Here is a 15,830-nt window from a genome sequence, read left to right on the forward strand (position 1 = left end):
CCCTGCTGCTGCTTTCAGCAGGGTCAACAAGCCAGTTCAATCTTCTGCTGGAATCAGCTGTTTTCTTGCATTAAAATACATTTAATCTCTGCCTTTTGACGAAATGTTAATGGAGCTGTTAGAGGAGCAGGGCACGTTCTGGAGTCAGGAACATCTCTGGGATCAGAGATGGGATTGTTGGCTCCTGGCTCCGAGTGAGCACGGAGAGCTCAGCTGCACGTGGAGAGCCTGCAGCAGGAAGAAGCAGATGCATCTCCCCAGCCAGATGGAGCATATGCCAAGAGACAAGTGTAACAGTGTGGGGAGCATAAACAGAAAAGTTGGTGTTGAAACACTGTGTTTATAAACCAAAAGCTCTCTGGTTTTGTTTTTCATCCAGCTTTCTCCACCTCCCAGCATTGCTTCTTTTCCAGGCTGGGAATAACCAATGTGTATTTTGAACTGTTGTTGGTGCGTAGTAGTTTGTTTTGGTAGCACTTGAATTGGTTCATTGCTTCCTTTTTTTTAAATTTGGGTTGACGTCACATGAAAATGAAGATCTGGGAATTGTATCTAAATATATACTTGGATGCACACATACAAAATTAGATGAGAGTGACCTTCAGTTAATTGATCTTATTTCCTTCCTTGGTGGATACCTGGTGTATCCGATCTAGATAAGGATTTGCAAAGCAATTTGGGCTTCTGTATTTTGCTATTCAAAGCTAAAAAGTAAGATGGTGGAAACTGGGCAAAATTCTTAAAAAAGAATTATTTCTTTGAAATGTTTTATAACACAAGCTACACCGTAAATTTTTTAATGTATTTTTAAGAAGAAAGTGCCCTGCAGCCAAGAAAATTAAAACTGATGCTGAATGTATGTGACTAAAATCTCCAAATCTGTGTGAAATATCAGCACAGCTTTACAGAACTGTGAGGTGGCACCAGGAATGCTGATGGTTAAACACACACGGGAGGTTGGAGGGAGGCTGGCACTGTGATGTGTTAACATTGCTTTGCATTCCTGTGTATTTGATAGATGGAGAGCTGCCAGAAGTGAGCAAAACCTGGGGGAATAAAGAAAAAAGCTTTGGGCTGATAGAAGAACATGTACTGGTGTAGTATTATGTATTTTTGTAGTTCAAACCACTTGATTTGGTCTCCAAACACTGTGGGAATAAGTGGTGCACATTTAAAAGAAGGAAGAAGCTTAAAAATTACTTCAGTGAAGGAAGGAAAAGACTTGGTAATCTGCCCATGATGCTGAGAAAATGTAGGCATTATTGGGCTTGATTTGCTAAATGATTATGTAAATGTAATTATACTGCATATAACATTTCAAATAATTTGAGAAGGCACACAAATACCTTTGAGACATTTTAAGGAGGTGGTTGAGGAGGATTTATGTATGGTTAAGGACTAAAATTTTCTTTTAGCTTACCTTAAAAAGAGGGAAAGTGCTTGAAAACTGAAGTGGTCTGGAATGAGTCATCAAAAGCTTTTATATATGTGTATGTATACATACATATATCTATACACACACATGTATATTCTTATGTGTCTGTGTATAGTGGTTTGAATCTTATTTTTTTTCTAGTGGAACTGTTTGCTATAAACCTGATTTATAAACAGGTTCTACCTAGGGATTGTAGTTCCCACTCATGGTTTAGGAAAAAACAACTACCTTGAAAAATTTAAAATGTGGTCAAGGTAGCAAGTATTTATTTTCAGTATTGTGACAGAAGACAACTGTGCATTTTGTGCTAAACAGAACAGTTGCTCCTCCTGATGGTGTCTTTGTCTCTCATTTCTCTCCCCTCCTCTTTCTTTTTAGTTTGGGAGATGAAATTCAACACTGAATTCCCACAGTATTTTTTTGAGCTGTTTACTGTTATTGATTTTTCCATATCATACATTTGGTAATAGTGTTTTACTCAACAATATTATTTTAATTCTTTGGCTGTGCTGAAATTGCTTTGGACATACAAATGATTAACATACCTCTTTATTTATTTCAAAATATCAGATTACTGGTGACTTTAAGTAAGCTGACAGTACTGGCAAAAAGTTTTAGTTCTGAGTTAATGTTGTTTTGCATTCCTTCATTGCTGATATATAAAGAATTTTCAGAAGTAGGATAGACTAAGATGTTTTTTTTTTTCAAGCAGCTTTGGTTCGCCTGCAAATAGTCTAAAGCTGTACTTCCCTTGTATCTAAAGCAGTGAATAAATTTTGTGTTTTAGGGTTAAGAATACATTATTTCTTCTACCTCTTTAAAACAGTGCTGGTGCTTTAAATTTACCATGCTCTGCTGGTATTCTGAATTTTGATGAATTCCAGATTTAGTCACTACTTAAAGCATATAGATATCTGAAGTTTGTCTAGAATGCATCTTTTTATAGAAATTTCTGAAATCCTGCTAATAATGACTGTACTTGGCTGCTGTGTTGCCAGCAGTGATTTTATGTAGCTGCAGTTCAGGGTGCTCTCTGTCCTACGCCAGCCCTGTCACAGTTACACCAGTGACATGACTTTAGAGCTGTGAACTGAAATTCGCCTTGATGTTCTCATTTTTTAATAAACCACCAGAAAAAGCTGATCACTGAGTGATGAGTGGCAGCTGACTTGGCTGTGCATCATTACAATCTCACATTGGATCGGATGCTCCTCTGGAGGCTGTGCTGCTGGGAGGGCCAGAATCCCAAATCTGTGTCAAATACTGGTACAGAGCTTTTGTGTGCTCTGTCTACAAAAACCTCTGCAGAATCAGCCCTGCAATAGGCAGGGATTGGATTCTCCTCTGTCTGAAACTTGGTTTTATTTCCCAGCTGTGCAAGTGATGTTTTTCCAACTGTTTCTGCTCCATGTTAGGAGAATATTTTTATATTTGAAATTTATGGGGCAGACACACAACGTCCAGTTCTCACACCCACTGCTCGGGAAACGCTTGTCAGAGATTGAGCTCTGGGTTTAGCTGTTCTGGAGACGTTGTGTTAAGCAGGATTGAAAATTGACTCCAAGAAAATCCGCAACAGCTCATTGCTTGTTAGTGCTGGAGTTCATGCAGGCAGTCACACAAAGACATAATTATTGTATGAACAAGTTCTTCAAGCTGTGCTGGTCTCGTGTATTCTGCAGCCCTTGTGTTGCTGCAGAATTTGGTGCTTTTGAAATTCTGTAGTGACAGAAAAGTATATTTTTACTTTGCAATTTCAAAGTGAGGACCATGGCATCTGTTGATCAAGAGAGAGTGACTTTACACAAGCTGTGCGTGGAAAGAATAGACCCAGAACAAAGCATCTCCTGCAACTACAGCAAGATGGAGGACTGTTCTTTATGTGGTAGGCTTGATTTCAGTGCAGACTTAATGTAATCCCATCTTTTGACTTCCAGGCTTGTGGGTTTGGTTGTGTCTTCTGCCAGGATTAACCACCTTGCAGGAGGGACAGCAGCAGTGCAGTTTCTTGGTCATCACAGTTCCTCAGGTTCATGTTTGAGCATGAGCTGCCCAAAGGAGGGGAGGATCATCTCCAGTGCTTCACTACTCCCTGCCTTTTGGACCTCACCATGTCTGCAGTTTTTAATATGTTGCTTTTGAATAATCTTTATGTTTGGGCCACGAGCTGATGGTGCTTGTGCAGCAGAAGGCTCAGGGAGTCTGTGGCTTGTTCCCTGCCAGGGTTTTATTGCAGCTGCTGTGGCCCATGGGGGCTGTAACACTCAGCACCCACCTGAACAAAACACTTCCCTTGGTAATTGCTCCTGGAGTGGTTTGGGGACCAGCTGCACCTGAAGAAAGAAAATATTGGTGGTGGCAGTTCCTGTGGTACAGACCTCTGAATACCCTAACAGCCTGTGACATGTGACACACAACCTGTGACATGCCATTCTTCACCATACTTTCAGACGAGTACACCTCAGTTCATTTAGTGACTTACCCAGGGTTTTTTGGTACATCTTTGTCACATCAGCGATGTGATCTTATCTATGAGAGCCCTGTAAGTCATGGTGTAGACTGTGCAATGCTAGGCAAGTTAGTTAAATTGGCAGTAGGGTGAATTTTAATTTAATTTTTATGTTTTACTGGAAATACTAGGTAATTTCAACAGCAAGTGAATAATACTTTTTTATTTAAAAAAATCCCAAATATTTTGGGAATATTGTAACGATTTCTTAGATCAAAGCTTTTACACATTGTCTCACTGTAAACTCTTCTACAACTGTAACAAACTCAAGCCCTGCTCTTTCCTGCAAATAACTTAAAATTCAGTACTTGCTGATTACAATGACTTTTTAAAAAGGGAAAAAAAAATAAAAAATCAAGCATTCCAGAGCCAGTCTTTATCTAATGTTGACATGAATTACATGATAAAGCTTACTCAAATTTCTCTGTCCCTGATTCCTGTACAGCTTTTTCTCTCTACTGCTCAAGGTCCCACCTTTGATTTCCCACCCCTTTTCACATTAAGTCAGGACAGTCTTCAAAGAGGCTCTGGCTTTTGAATAATTTGCACTAAATGGAGGCTGTGCAGGAAAAGACATGTTAAATGCATTGTGTTGACACACAACTGAGAAGTTCTGTATTTGAAACATGAATTGTGACATTATTGCAGCTGTGTCTGGAAATCCCACATTCTCATTATTTTAGTTCAGTAAAAACAGAGATGTAATTGCTTGTACCCTATTTCCCTATTTTTGGGGAGGCTCTCTGCTTCCTGATGTACACACTGATCTCAGCTGGTGTTTTCAAATACCTTCTTTCAGTTGTCTTATTTACTATTTTTGGGGTGTTTTTTGGTGAAACAAGGTGGCAGTTCCATACAAATATTAAAGGTGTTAGAACTTGGTCTGGGAGATGTAGTTAGTGCCCATAATCTTACATGTGAAAAGTATTTTAACAATAGCATTAATCCTTGGAATCTCCTAAACATTTTCTTTGGGAATGGTTGCCATTTGTGTTGTAATTACTGTTTTGATAGAACTAAATTATCTTGAGTACCAAGACTCTGAGACAGTTCTGTTATCCTTTCCAATTTTAAAGCTGTAAAGAACTATTCAGGACAAAAAGTATTTGTAATTGCAATCCTACATGGGCAGGTAGACCTAAAGAACCCCATTCCTTTTATTAAATGAATTCTAATCAGAGTTAAGCCATTTTTTTTCTTGGCAAACTCTTGAGTAGGAGATAATATTTTTCCTAAAGAACTTCTAAAAGATTATGAGGGATATTATGCAGATGGATTGCTGCACTTGGAAACTTTTCATGTTCCATATGGCTTATCTGCAGTGCACTGTTGCTGAAAGGAGGCCTTCAGTCAGCTACTGCTGCTGCTGATTTATAATTTAACCATTGCAAGTACGTGAAGATCTGTGTTTGGGAGACTGGATTTGTTATGTGTTGTTATTTGGGTAAGGACTGACAGCATTTATGTACCATGAAATATCCCTTTGAATGTTCTAACATAGAGCTGTCTTTTACTTCATTTTACCATTAGTTTTATTTGTTGGCAAATTTATAGTCCCTGGAAGAACTATAAAATGTGTTTAATTTATATGCTAAGGAGAAATTTGCACTGCTTGAAGATGAATATCAGTCTATTTTGTCTTTTTTTTTAAATAAAAAGATTGAAAAAGATGGAGTTTAACTGGCACTTTAGTGCTCTTTAATGGGGAAATCTAGTTGACGGTTCTTTCTGTAAAACAGGTAAAATGCAAATCTGCTCAGTGATATAAAATTTAATGATCTACTGAGCTGGATAGAAAGTGAAACAAAGACAAATGCATCAAAAATTGGACTTTGAGAGCTTGACTAAGCTGTCACTGTGGAAACAGCATTATCAGTGCTAATGGATTACTAATCATTTTAAGTCTCAAGGAGTTCATTTAGGACCAAGCAATCCAGCTTGTTTGTAGGTCAGCAACTGCTTAAAAAAGTCCACAGTTCACAGCTAGTGTTCCTCTAAAATCACAAATACAGGCATGCAGCTGCCTTTCCCATACCTTCTAGTCCAGAGCTGGGTAATATTCTGGGGGTGAAGAGTGCATTTTATAGCCCAGAAAGTTCTAATTCTTTAGTAATTGCTTGTGGTTATCTACTTAAAATAATGTTTCACAGCAAAGATGCTTCAGGCTAGAATTTAAACTTCATGCCATATCAAGTCTGAAAACCTTTTGTATGTGTTATTTTATATAAATGAGAGTTTGAATCCTGAGTGCCATCTTTATCATATCTGGGAGGAATTTGACAGCTAGCTTTCATGTTTGGCAAGCCAGGGATACATGTTAAAATTTGCCAGATCCTGGAAGTAATCCAACATTTGAAACAAGACAGTGTCTTTTCTTAGAGTGGTTTATAGCAGGGACACTGATAAAATTTCAAATCATGAACATTTTTCATTTGTAAATGCTGAATACCTTTGCCTAAAATTGAACATAGAGCATGGCTAAAAGGGCTCTTCATTTTCTTTGTATTTTATGGATAATGCTAGGCAGGTTTGGAAGTTTTTTATGTGTAAAACCCTGGAATAAGTAATTAATCCTAAACCTCCTTTTTTTCCCTCTCCATTGCAAGCTATAATATTTGGCCAAGAAATACAATAGCTGTAGCAAACTTTAAGTACTGCACCCAGAATTTTTCATGTCCATATATTTTTGCATAATGTCATTTATTTGCTTTTTAGATATCACTACTAATTGAGCACAAGTATGGAAAATATTATTTAAGTAAGCTGAAAGCAGAGTATGTCAATAGTTCAGATTTTCTTTAGCATGCAGTATTACGGTTGGGGAGCCTGCCAGAAAGATTGGGAAGGTCTTGTTCTTTAAGAAGTTAAGCTCTCCAAGTTGCTTAGCTCATGGAAATGTCTGTCATAATCTAATTTGGCCTCCTGTGCGTTTCAGGGAAGTTTTGAAAGCTGGGCACCACTCCTTCCCTGAGCTGGTTCGGGATGGATGTGTTTGTGGCTATAATTAGAACGTGAAATTTGAACTGATAGCGTGGCAAAATGTAATTGAAAATGTGTCAGGGATACTGAAAGGATCAGTATTAGGGCTAAATGTAAGTAGCCTCCCAACTCAAAGGACAGGAGTACGGCTTCATAAGGAAATTTGCAGATGCTTGAGTGGTTGAAGTTGAGAGTATTAATAGAGCCTGAGGAAAATATATCGAGTTTGTAAACATCATATAAAACAATACACTACATCTATCTGTGGAAAAAGAAATTTCAGCCTACAGAAACAATGTTGATGATTTTAAATAGACAAAACACCATTACTGGGTTGAATTATCTGGTTTTTCCCTGGCTATTCTCGTTTGATGTTTGTGCTGCACTGGGGATTCACTCCTGCTTGGATTTTAGACAATGGTAAATGTGTGTACCCAGCGCTGTAGGGTCAAGGTCTGACTCTGCAGAGCTGTGTTGTTAATTTAGAGAAAAGAAACAGCAATGATGATGCTTCTGTAGCCAAACTGACCCGCAGGAAGTTTAAAAACTAAAAATAGCTTTTGGTGACTAAGAATACTCCTTGGGCACTTGAATATGTTTTATACATAATAGGGGAGACATAATGATATCTAAAGGATGAGACACCTTACTATTGTTCAGGCTGATGAAAGTGGAATATTTTGTGTTATAAAAGAAGAGAAAAACAGCCAGGTTTTAGGCTCAGCTTCTTGGCAATAACATGTATCAGGAAGCAAATAATAAAACAATTGTCCTGCTTTCAGCAGGACATTCTGCTGCATGCAAAGCCTGTAGTGATACAAGAGGTCCTTGCCTGCTGTGGGAAGGGAGCTGAGCTGCAGTAAAGGAATATGCCCTGCTTTGTCTCACTGATCTTTCATGTATTAAGAAAGAAAACTGGGTGGGAATCTGGTGCTGTGACTGCTTCATTTGTCCTTCGTTCCGTGACTATCACAGAAAGAAAAGGTGTGGCTTGTCATGTAGGATGTGACTATCAGAGGTTTGCTGCTGCCAGCGAGGCTGGGCCAGTCCTTCTGCCTCCTCTGCCCACACATCAGCCACCCACCTACTTCTGCTGCAGATGAGTATAAACCAGCAAAAATAAGTTAATTAAAGAATGGACAAGGAGAATTTTTTTCTGTTTTAGTGGGACAAAAATACTCTCCACTCTTGCATGGCATTTCAGAGCATCAGGGAATTTTAATCATTTCTCCTTCTGATATCCATGGTGGAGGTGCCTACCAGAGCAGCAGTAATACTTAGCAGTACTAGTAGGGCTTTTCCATTACTTCAGGCCTGAGGAATATTTACACTTTAACAAGTTAGGATATTTAAAACATATTTACTCCAAATTTGTGCTGCTTTGCAGCTTTTCCATGCTCTGATTGCAAGAGCAGAAGGAGAACTAGCCACAGGATTTAAGTGAAAGGTTTGCCTTTTCCAAGGGAAAACACTTTCCATTTCAGTCTTAGTCAAATTTTGGACATGGTTTTCCCAGTGATTTAGGATGAAATACTAACAAAAATCCTCTCAGGCCAGCTCCAATAGTAAGTTCAAAAATAGAGCTGTTAACATGATACATGGTAGCTTTGACAGCAACAACCATTTCCTTTTTGTGTAATATTACAAGAAACCAAACACTTGAGTGTTTTGAATGACCTGACACTTTTTTACACTTCATAACACTTTTTACACATGAGGTCATCCTACATTCTTGCTTTAAGACAGAAAAATATCATTTCCTGACGTGACAATGAACATAATCAAGTTCTTTACAGTTCTGCCAGTGCTGGTAAGGAGCCCAGATCACAATATCAGAAGTCTTGGCTTTTAAACCAAACTCACTGATGGGAGCACAAACCCCACTGATTGTGCTCTCTAATCATCAGCAACGTTTCCTTTTGGGGTGGGGTGGAAAGCCGGGGTCTGGGTGGGAGGGGGCCAGCTGGGGGCTGTCACTTGCTCTCTGGAAGCAGCGACCCTTCCATGTTTGTTGGTTCAGAGTTCCTGGTTCCCAGAGCTGCCCTGAGCAGTGTCTGGAGCCCCTGGGAGCTGGGCTGGAAGAAGCCTGGAGAAGGTGGTGGCTTCATCTCCTGCTGGGGTGGCTCAGCAGCCTTCAGGCTCCTGCCTTCCATGTGTCTCTGTTGGATTTTGTGGAAAAAAAGCTTGTGGTAGGATAATTACACTGAGGTGGTTGAATGTCAGCTATGCTTCCTCAAGGATCAAACAATAAACGACTTTATTGTGCTTTTATACTCTTTGCTATTTGTATTATCAGTTTCAGTAAAATTTATACTGAATTGTAGAGAGGAGCCAGTTATTCCTTTCTGTTGTTGTTTTGCAAGAAGCCCTTCTTCTGTTCCTTAGATGCTTCTTGCCAAGGCATGATTCTTTTCTTAAATTAGCAAAATGCTAATTTTAATTGCAAAGTGCAATTAAAAACCTACTTTGCATATGTGTGGGGAAGTTCAGGAAAATATTGGGGCTCATGTACCATGTGCTTGACTGCAATATTTAAACCCGTCATAGCTGGTCCAGCCATTCTCATACAATGTTTTCTAAGCTCTGCCATTCTTATCAAAATAAATCAATACTAGACTAATAGTGGAAGAAGCAGTTTACAGCTTCTGGGTCATTCTGCAATATGAAGATGACCAGAGCTGTCTGGAACGCTCGTGTAGTGAATTTGTGTATCACAAAAATGTATTTTTATGTTTCCTTCATTCTTTTTAAAAAAAGATTTCACACCTGCATTGGTTCGTTGTAAATACTTAGCATTATTTTCTGAGTAAAACCAGTATTTTTCTCTCATCAGTTAGTGCAGTCTGAGATCAAAGCTGCACAATCTTAGTTACTGGGGCACAATACAGTGTGTTGGCAAACATGTTGGAACAATTTTCAGTAATTTTGGCTAAGTCTTAGAGGAAGTGGAAAGTAACACAGAAAGGGCTACACATTCCCTTATATGATCTGGAAAACAAGACTTCACACCAGAAGGTAATTGCAGTGAGCATCCAATAACAAAACCTGAAATTTAATGTTCTTTTCCCCTCTTGCTGTGGTAAGAAAAAATTATGCCTTAAATCTATTAGTCTCCACTGCAAATGCTATGCTTTTGTTCTAAACAAGCTTGTGTATCACAGCCGAGAATTAAAACTGTTCATGTTACACGAATTACTTGATCTCACCAAATTTTTTCCTCTGAACAACTTCAAAATTAATAAAATTTTGATGTCTGTGATAACATCTTGGAAATTGCTCAGAGAGCCGAGTTATTTACACTACTTGGAGAAACAACGAATTTTAGCGCTGGAGAGTCTCCGGGCGGAGCCAGCCCCCGTTCGTGGTCGGGCTGTGCCGCGGCCCCGCGGAGCGGTGCCGGTCCCTGCGGTGTCCCCCCGGTGTCCCCCCGGTGTCCCTGCGGTGTCCCCGCGGTGTCCCTGCGCTGTCCCTGCGGTGTCCCTGCGGCCCGGCCCGGCCCGGCCCGGCCCGGCCCGGCGGGGCTGGCTCGCCTCGGCCGCGCCTGCCCGCGCCAACAGCTCGCGGCATTCCGTGCGCAGCCCTGGCCACCGAGCAGGAATGCTTTACTATTGTGTTACTGGGCGCTGATAAAAGTTCGCAGGCTTTTTATGGTCAGGTCCTCAAAGTGGCACTTGGTGTTTTGGTGATAAGGAGGCAGAGCTCTGGCTGTTGGACCCAGCCGTATTATCTGTGACAGGGGACTGTGGCTCAAATCCCTCCACAATGACAGGAACCCCATCTGGAGTGACGGTTTCCAGAGCCTGAAACGGGAGATACTGAGGCATTTTCCTTCCTCGTGAGTCAAAGCAGAGTTAACCCCATTGTTAGCAGAAATGACACACAGTCGCTGAGAGGAAGGAGGCATTTTTACGTTTAAATCTCTTCCTTTTTGTTTAAATCGGAGGAGGATAATTTACCGTTGGGGGAGGTGAACTGGCAGCATTACATTTAAAAGCTTTCATCGGATTGCTTTAGACTATTGAGAGGAGCTCTGCTGAAGCTCCCTTGCTGCAAGACTTCAGTTGCCTCGGTGTGTTTGTCGCAGGAGCTGCACTCTCTGTGCATGTCTTGCAGCCCTTTCTTTGCAGAGCCTCCGTGCAGCTCTGTCACCGTGCGCCCAACGCGCCTAAAGACTTTGGGTTCTATTTCCAGAGCGCCGCGGGCCGCAGGGGTTAAGTGTAATCCAGATTACACAGCGTTAACATTTTCCCTGCTGATATCAAAGTGTAGCAGACTGGCAGGCTGACTTGTTAGGAAGGGCTGCGAGAGGGATAACAGGCTCCGACCTTGAGAGGCCGAGCAGCCGGCCCTTGTATGGCCAAGTCCATTTACGTGTCCCACCATTGGTTGGAGGAGCGGCGTCGGAGCTGTGACAGGTGCTGAGGAGCCTACACCTGTTTTCCCCATATGCTGATTTAGTGATTACATTTTTGTGGGAGTTCCAGATACTGTGTGGGATACATGGAGCAAGCCAGGAAACTTGAGAAGGAATTGCAGCTTATGGTGAACTGTGATATTAAAGAATTTCAGGCAGCGAATTGGATTTTCAATTCCTGCTTTCAAACTGCGGTAGAAATAAGCAGGATTTTGCATATATATGAATAGTGAGGAAGTTGTATGTATTTTTTATGGTACTAAAAATCGGTTGACAGTAAAAAAATGCTGGTGAATACTATGAGCTAAAATGTTTTGTAAATCAGAATTTCAGTGCGTAATGGAAATTGCTTTTATACGAAAACATGGGGGTTTTTTATGGTGCTGGAAACATCAGCTTGAAGATTTCTGATTTTCAGGGGTTTTAATGTAAAATTAATGGAATATAGATAATTTCTGACAGAAAGGAAGTATGCAACTCCCTCATGCCTGTATAGTCCTACTGCTGTTTTATGTACAAATAACATATATCAGTTTAAAATTTTTATTGCTTTCCTTTTAAAACTTTAAAAAAAATTAAAGACATTTTTCACAGGTAATGCTTTAAATATTGTTTTGTTATAAATTAGAGCTTGCAGAGAAGAATTTCTGGTTGTGTAATAGGATGAAAAAGAAAAACAAGAAATACAAATATATCTTGTAATTTGGTCACGAGACCTGTAGTTTCACATCCTTTCTTTAATGGCTGGATTGTAGACAAGCTTGCTTTTTTTTTTTCCAGGGGATGTTGATGTGAGTTCTCCCTCTGAAAACAGGAAGTAGCTCCATAAAGTTAGTCTGAAGGACTCTGAAAAAGCTTATATTTAGCAGACAAAGTCATTTTAGAGAGGCATTATGTAATTTCTTTTTTGCAGTTTTTGTTATCGTGCAGGATGACAGGAAGATCCTGTCTTTGTCAACTTTGAGATCGAATGTTACAGATATTAATGTCCTGCAGTTATTTAACTGGACCAGAATTTTAGCCACAGTGTTTATCAGAATATAACTGTATGCTCTTTAAAATGTGAATAATAAAATTTGGATGCTAAAATCAATTCATTAAAGATCAAGTAAACTGGCTTTTAATTACCAGTAAATACGTGAACTCCTTTGCCACAAGCTAGAATGTTCCTTGTCAGGCAACTTCTCTCCATCAGCCAATGTCTAAAAATGATTTTGCATGCAGTGCTGGGAGATGAAGTGGTTGTAGGGGGGAGTTACCTGTGAGATGGCACCTGGGTGAACCTTTTCTCTTTGTGTACTTTGCCACTATCTTGAAAGACTGATTCTGTCTGTTGCACAGTGACTTTTGTCTGTGAAAGTTTAATGTAGTTTCAGGGGCTCTGAATGATTCACTAGTGTACAAAACTTCTTGGCAAGTTAGTATGATTTGTATGTGAATTTTCCAATTGTATTTCAGACCTTAAGAAAGAAAGGCCTTAATGGTTGTGAGAGCCCTGATGCTGACGATTACTTTGAGCACAGTCCACTATCGGAGGACAGATTCAGCAAACTAAATGAAGATAGTGATTTTATTTTCAAGCGAGGCCCTGTAAGTACTTTTATTTTATCTCTACTTTTTATTTGTTGATCCTTTTTATTAACTTCATTATTTAGGCTCTGAACAAGAAGGAACACAGAGGGTGCGACAGCCCGGACCCTGACACTTCATATGTGCTCACGCCACATACAGAAGAAAAATATAAAAAAATTAATGAAGAGTTTGATAATATGATGCGGAATCATAAAATCGCAGTGAGTACTAAAGTATGGTTTGTGCTTCTCTTACATGCATGAGAATTTTCATGGAGTTTGCTTACCACTGAAAGCCACTTCAAAGACAAGAGGATGTAATGGCTTGGGAAGGGAAAAGGACTTCTGAGGAAAAATGAGGTTGTGATATCTGGTCTTGTCAAAATACATTTTATTGTAAAGAATAAGAAGAATCATCTCTAGCTTGGGTTTTGCACTCCCAGTTTTTCATACCTTTGGAACACAAGACAAAATTTCAAAATTTCAGGAGCCTACTGCATTACCTAATCCTACCTAAAATATATTTACCAAAATAGGTTTTTGTTGTAGGATGTAGGATCATTTATTTGCATCTTGTAGGTCTTCATCTGTCTGGTGATTAAGATTTTACAGTATGTGACAAGCAGGCAAATAGAATTGGATTAATTTTGTCATCTAACCATTAGAATTTATTTTGGTCAAGTCTGGATGTAGAAAGTTATTTAGATATTTAAAATCAAGGCTGCTACAGAATGAGAGCCTCAAAAGATTGCTTCTCTGAAATTCCAACAGCTACTTACTTGAACACTGAAGGATATTTGAAAATTTTCTCCCAAGTGCCAACCCAGTGTGCAGCCATAAGTCACTTGGCTCCAGAACTTCAGTTTGGGGATAAAAGGAGTGGAAATGTTGCATGTTTTTTGTGGAGGTGTTCACGATGACATTTAATTTCCACCTACAAAAATCAGTTAGTGTTGAGTATTACTAAGTATTTTCTAAGAAAACGAATACAGGGCTCTGCCACAGCCTTTGAATATTTTAAGAATGCAAATCTTGCAGCAATTAAAGGAGATGAACTGGGTGGGTTAATCTGCACACACCCTGGGGCACTTGAGTAGTGTCTCCAAATGACTGCTGTTATCGGAAATCATTTCATCGTTCAGAGCCTGAGAGATCTCTGGGGACTGAACAGCAAACTGACAGTCATGACACCCAGCATCACTTCTGTTATGCTTGAATAAAGCCAATATATTTTGGGTTTTCTCTGTTTTGGAGATTTTGATATCCGACATTTCTGTGTTGAGACATCTTCAGGCCTCATCTCTCAGTATGTTACAGCTAAATGGGTTTTTGGTGAACACCCCAAATGTCTGTGTGGACCTGGGTGTAAACAAAAAGAGTAACATTATTTTTTAGCTCTACAGCTCTGTATTTGTAACTCAAATTTGACCAATTATGTTTGTGTTTCCAGTACTTCTGGGGCTGTATAAGAACACAGTTTCTCTTGTTCTTGAGCACTCATTGCTGTCAAAGGATAGGAATGAGGCAAAGCGTGAAGAATTCGGTCCTAACCAAATGAGCACCATAGATGGGCAGACAGCCTTGATTGTAAGGTGTGGGGGGAGGCTGTCACTTATTGGTTCTGTATTGAGAAACCTACAGAAAAAACGTTCCAGCTGTTACCTCCTAGCAGTGTGTTCAGCATACTTCAGGTATTTCCAGTTTAGTTTGAGCTGCTTGACAGTGTGCTGTGTAAAAACACCCTGCTTTTGGTAGATACTGAGTAGTTTCCAGTAGTTTCCCCTGAAAACAAGCACCAGCAGGGCTTGTCATTGGTTGGATACTGTGAATGATTTGCTAGCTTTGTGTTGTTCTGCTTCATTAATTTTTCCTTCCATCTGTGCCAAAAATTGATGATTATTCTTAGAATACTTCAGTAGGGACATTGTTGTTGGCTCTCGCTAGTAAGAGATTTTGTTTCTTGTAGAGAATATATTCTGCTCTTTTAATTAGTATAGTTATTGTTTTATTTCTTGTATTATCTAACTTTTCATGCAGAAGTATCATTCTAAGTGATTTTTAAGCTACACGTTATGAAATTGCATTTTTTGAAGTGTACTTGCTAGGTCATGTGTGTTGGTCATTTGCCTTTGACCCCTTAATCACAGCTATCATCTCTCTATTCTGTCAATAACTACTGGGTTTTTGTCCTTAAATTGTACCTGTCATGGTTTTGTTTCCAGTAATTATGAGAGTTGTGAAAAAAAAAATAGTCCCTTTTGTTTCAGAAACTCATCACTGTCAAAGGATAGGAATGAGACAAAGGCCAAAGAAGTTAGTCATGACCAAATGAGTACCATAGATGGGCAGGCAGCTCAGCTTTTGATTCAATAGCTGTTGAATAACAAACATATATACTGCAGAAAAACAGTTGCCTTTTAAATAATGCTGTAAAAACTAGAATTTAAAACATTAAATTTGCGAAAAAGATGGAGTGGTTATTCAAGCAGGGATTTGGGGAGCCTGAAATGTTTAAATTCAAATTATTGAATTTTGTGATTTTCTAAAGATCTGTTTATTTTTTCAGTCTGTTGAAAAACAAAGTGTTAGAGATTAGTAGCAATATATTGGTAAAGTTATTACTAGGAAATGTTATTACTAACTTGTTCTTTTTTGTGTGATAACTGTTTGAAACGTGCATGTTCATGCTTACATTTTGAAGGTACAACAATTCATTGATTTGTAGACATGTTTAGCTTGTCATTGCTTTGTAATAATCCAAAATAACTGTTAAATTTGTTGTTTTTATAAACTTGTGAAATCATATGAATACTTTTAGTTTTCTCTGTTTGAACATTACATATTTGAGAAGTTTGAGTAATTCTTTGGAACTGTAACTATGTGATGTATAAGAATTTAACACCATACTTTACAACAAATGGA

At 39.2% G+C, this 15,830-nt stretch overlaps 1 protein-coding gene across 5 annotated transcripts in view; it reads left to right on the forward strand.

Moving 5' to 3' along the window:
* MEF2A (myocyte enhancer factor 2A) overlaps positions 1-15,830 on the forward strand; it is an 80,530-nt gene that overhangs the window by 41,539 nt on the left and 23,161 nt on the right. For 2 of the 5 annotated variants that reach the window (XM_039723420.1, XM_039723417.1), the window contains exon 4: positions 12,796-12,927. In XM_039723420.1, the coding sequence (XP_039579354.1) occupies positions 12,796-12,927 (132 nt within the window). Of the gene's footprint in view, positions 1-12,795; positions 12,928-12,992; positions 13,131-15,830 lie in introns of all 5 variants that reach the window. The other 3 variants (XM_039723419.1, XM_039723416.1, XM_039723421.1) reach the window with 2 other exon arrangements.

Source organism: Passer montanus, unplaced genomic scaffold (genome assembly GCF_014805655.1).
Source record: "Passer montanus isolate IOZ18808 unplaced genomic scaffold, ASM1480565v1 scaffold5, whole genome shotgun sequence".
Lineage (NCBI taxonomy): Eukaryota > Metazoa > Chordata > Aves > Passeriformes > Passeridae > Passer > Passer montanus.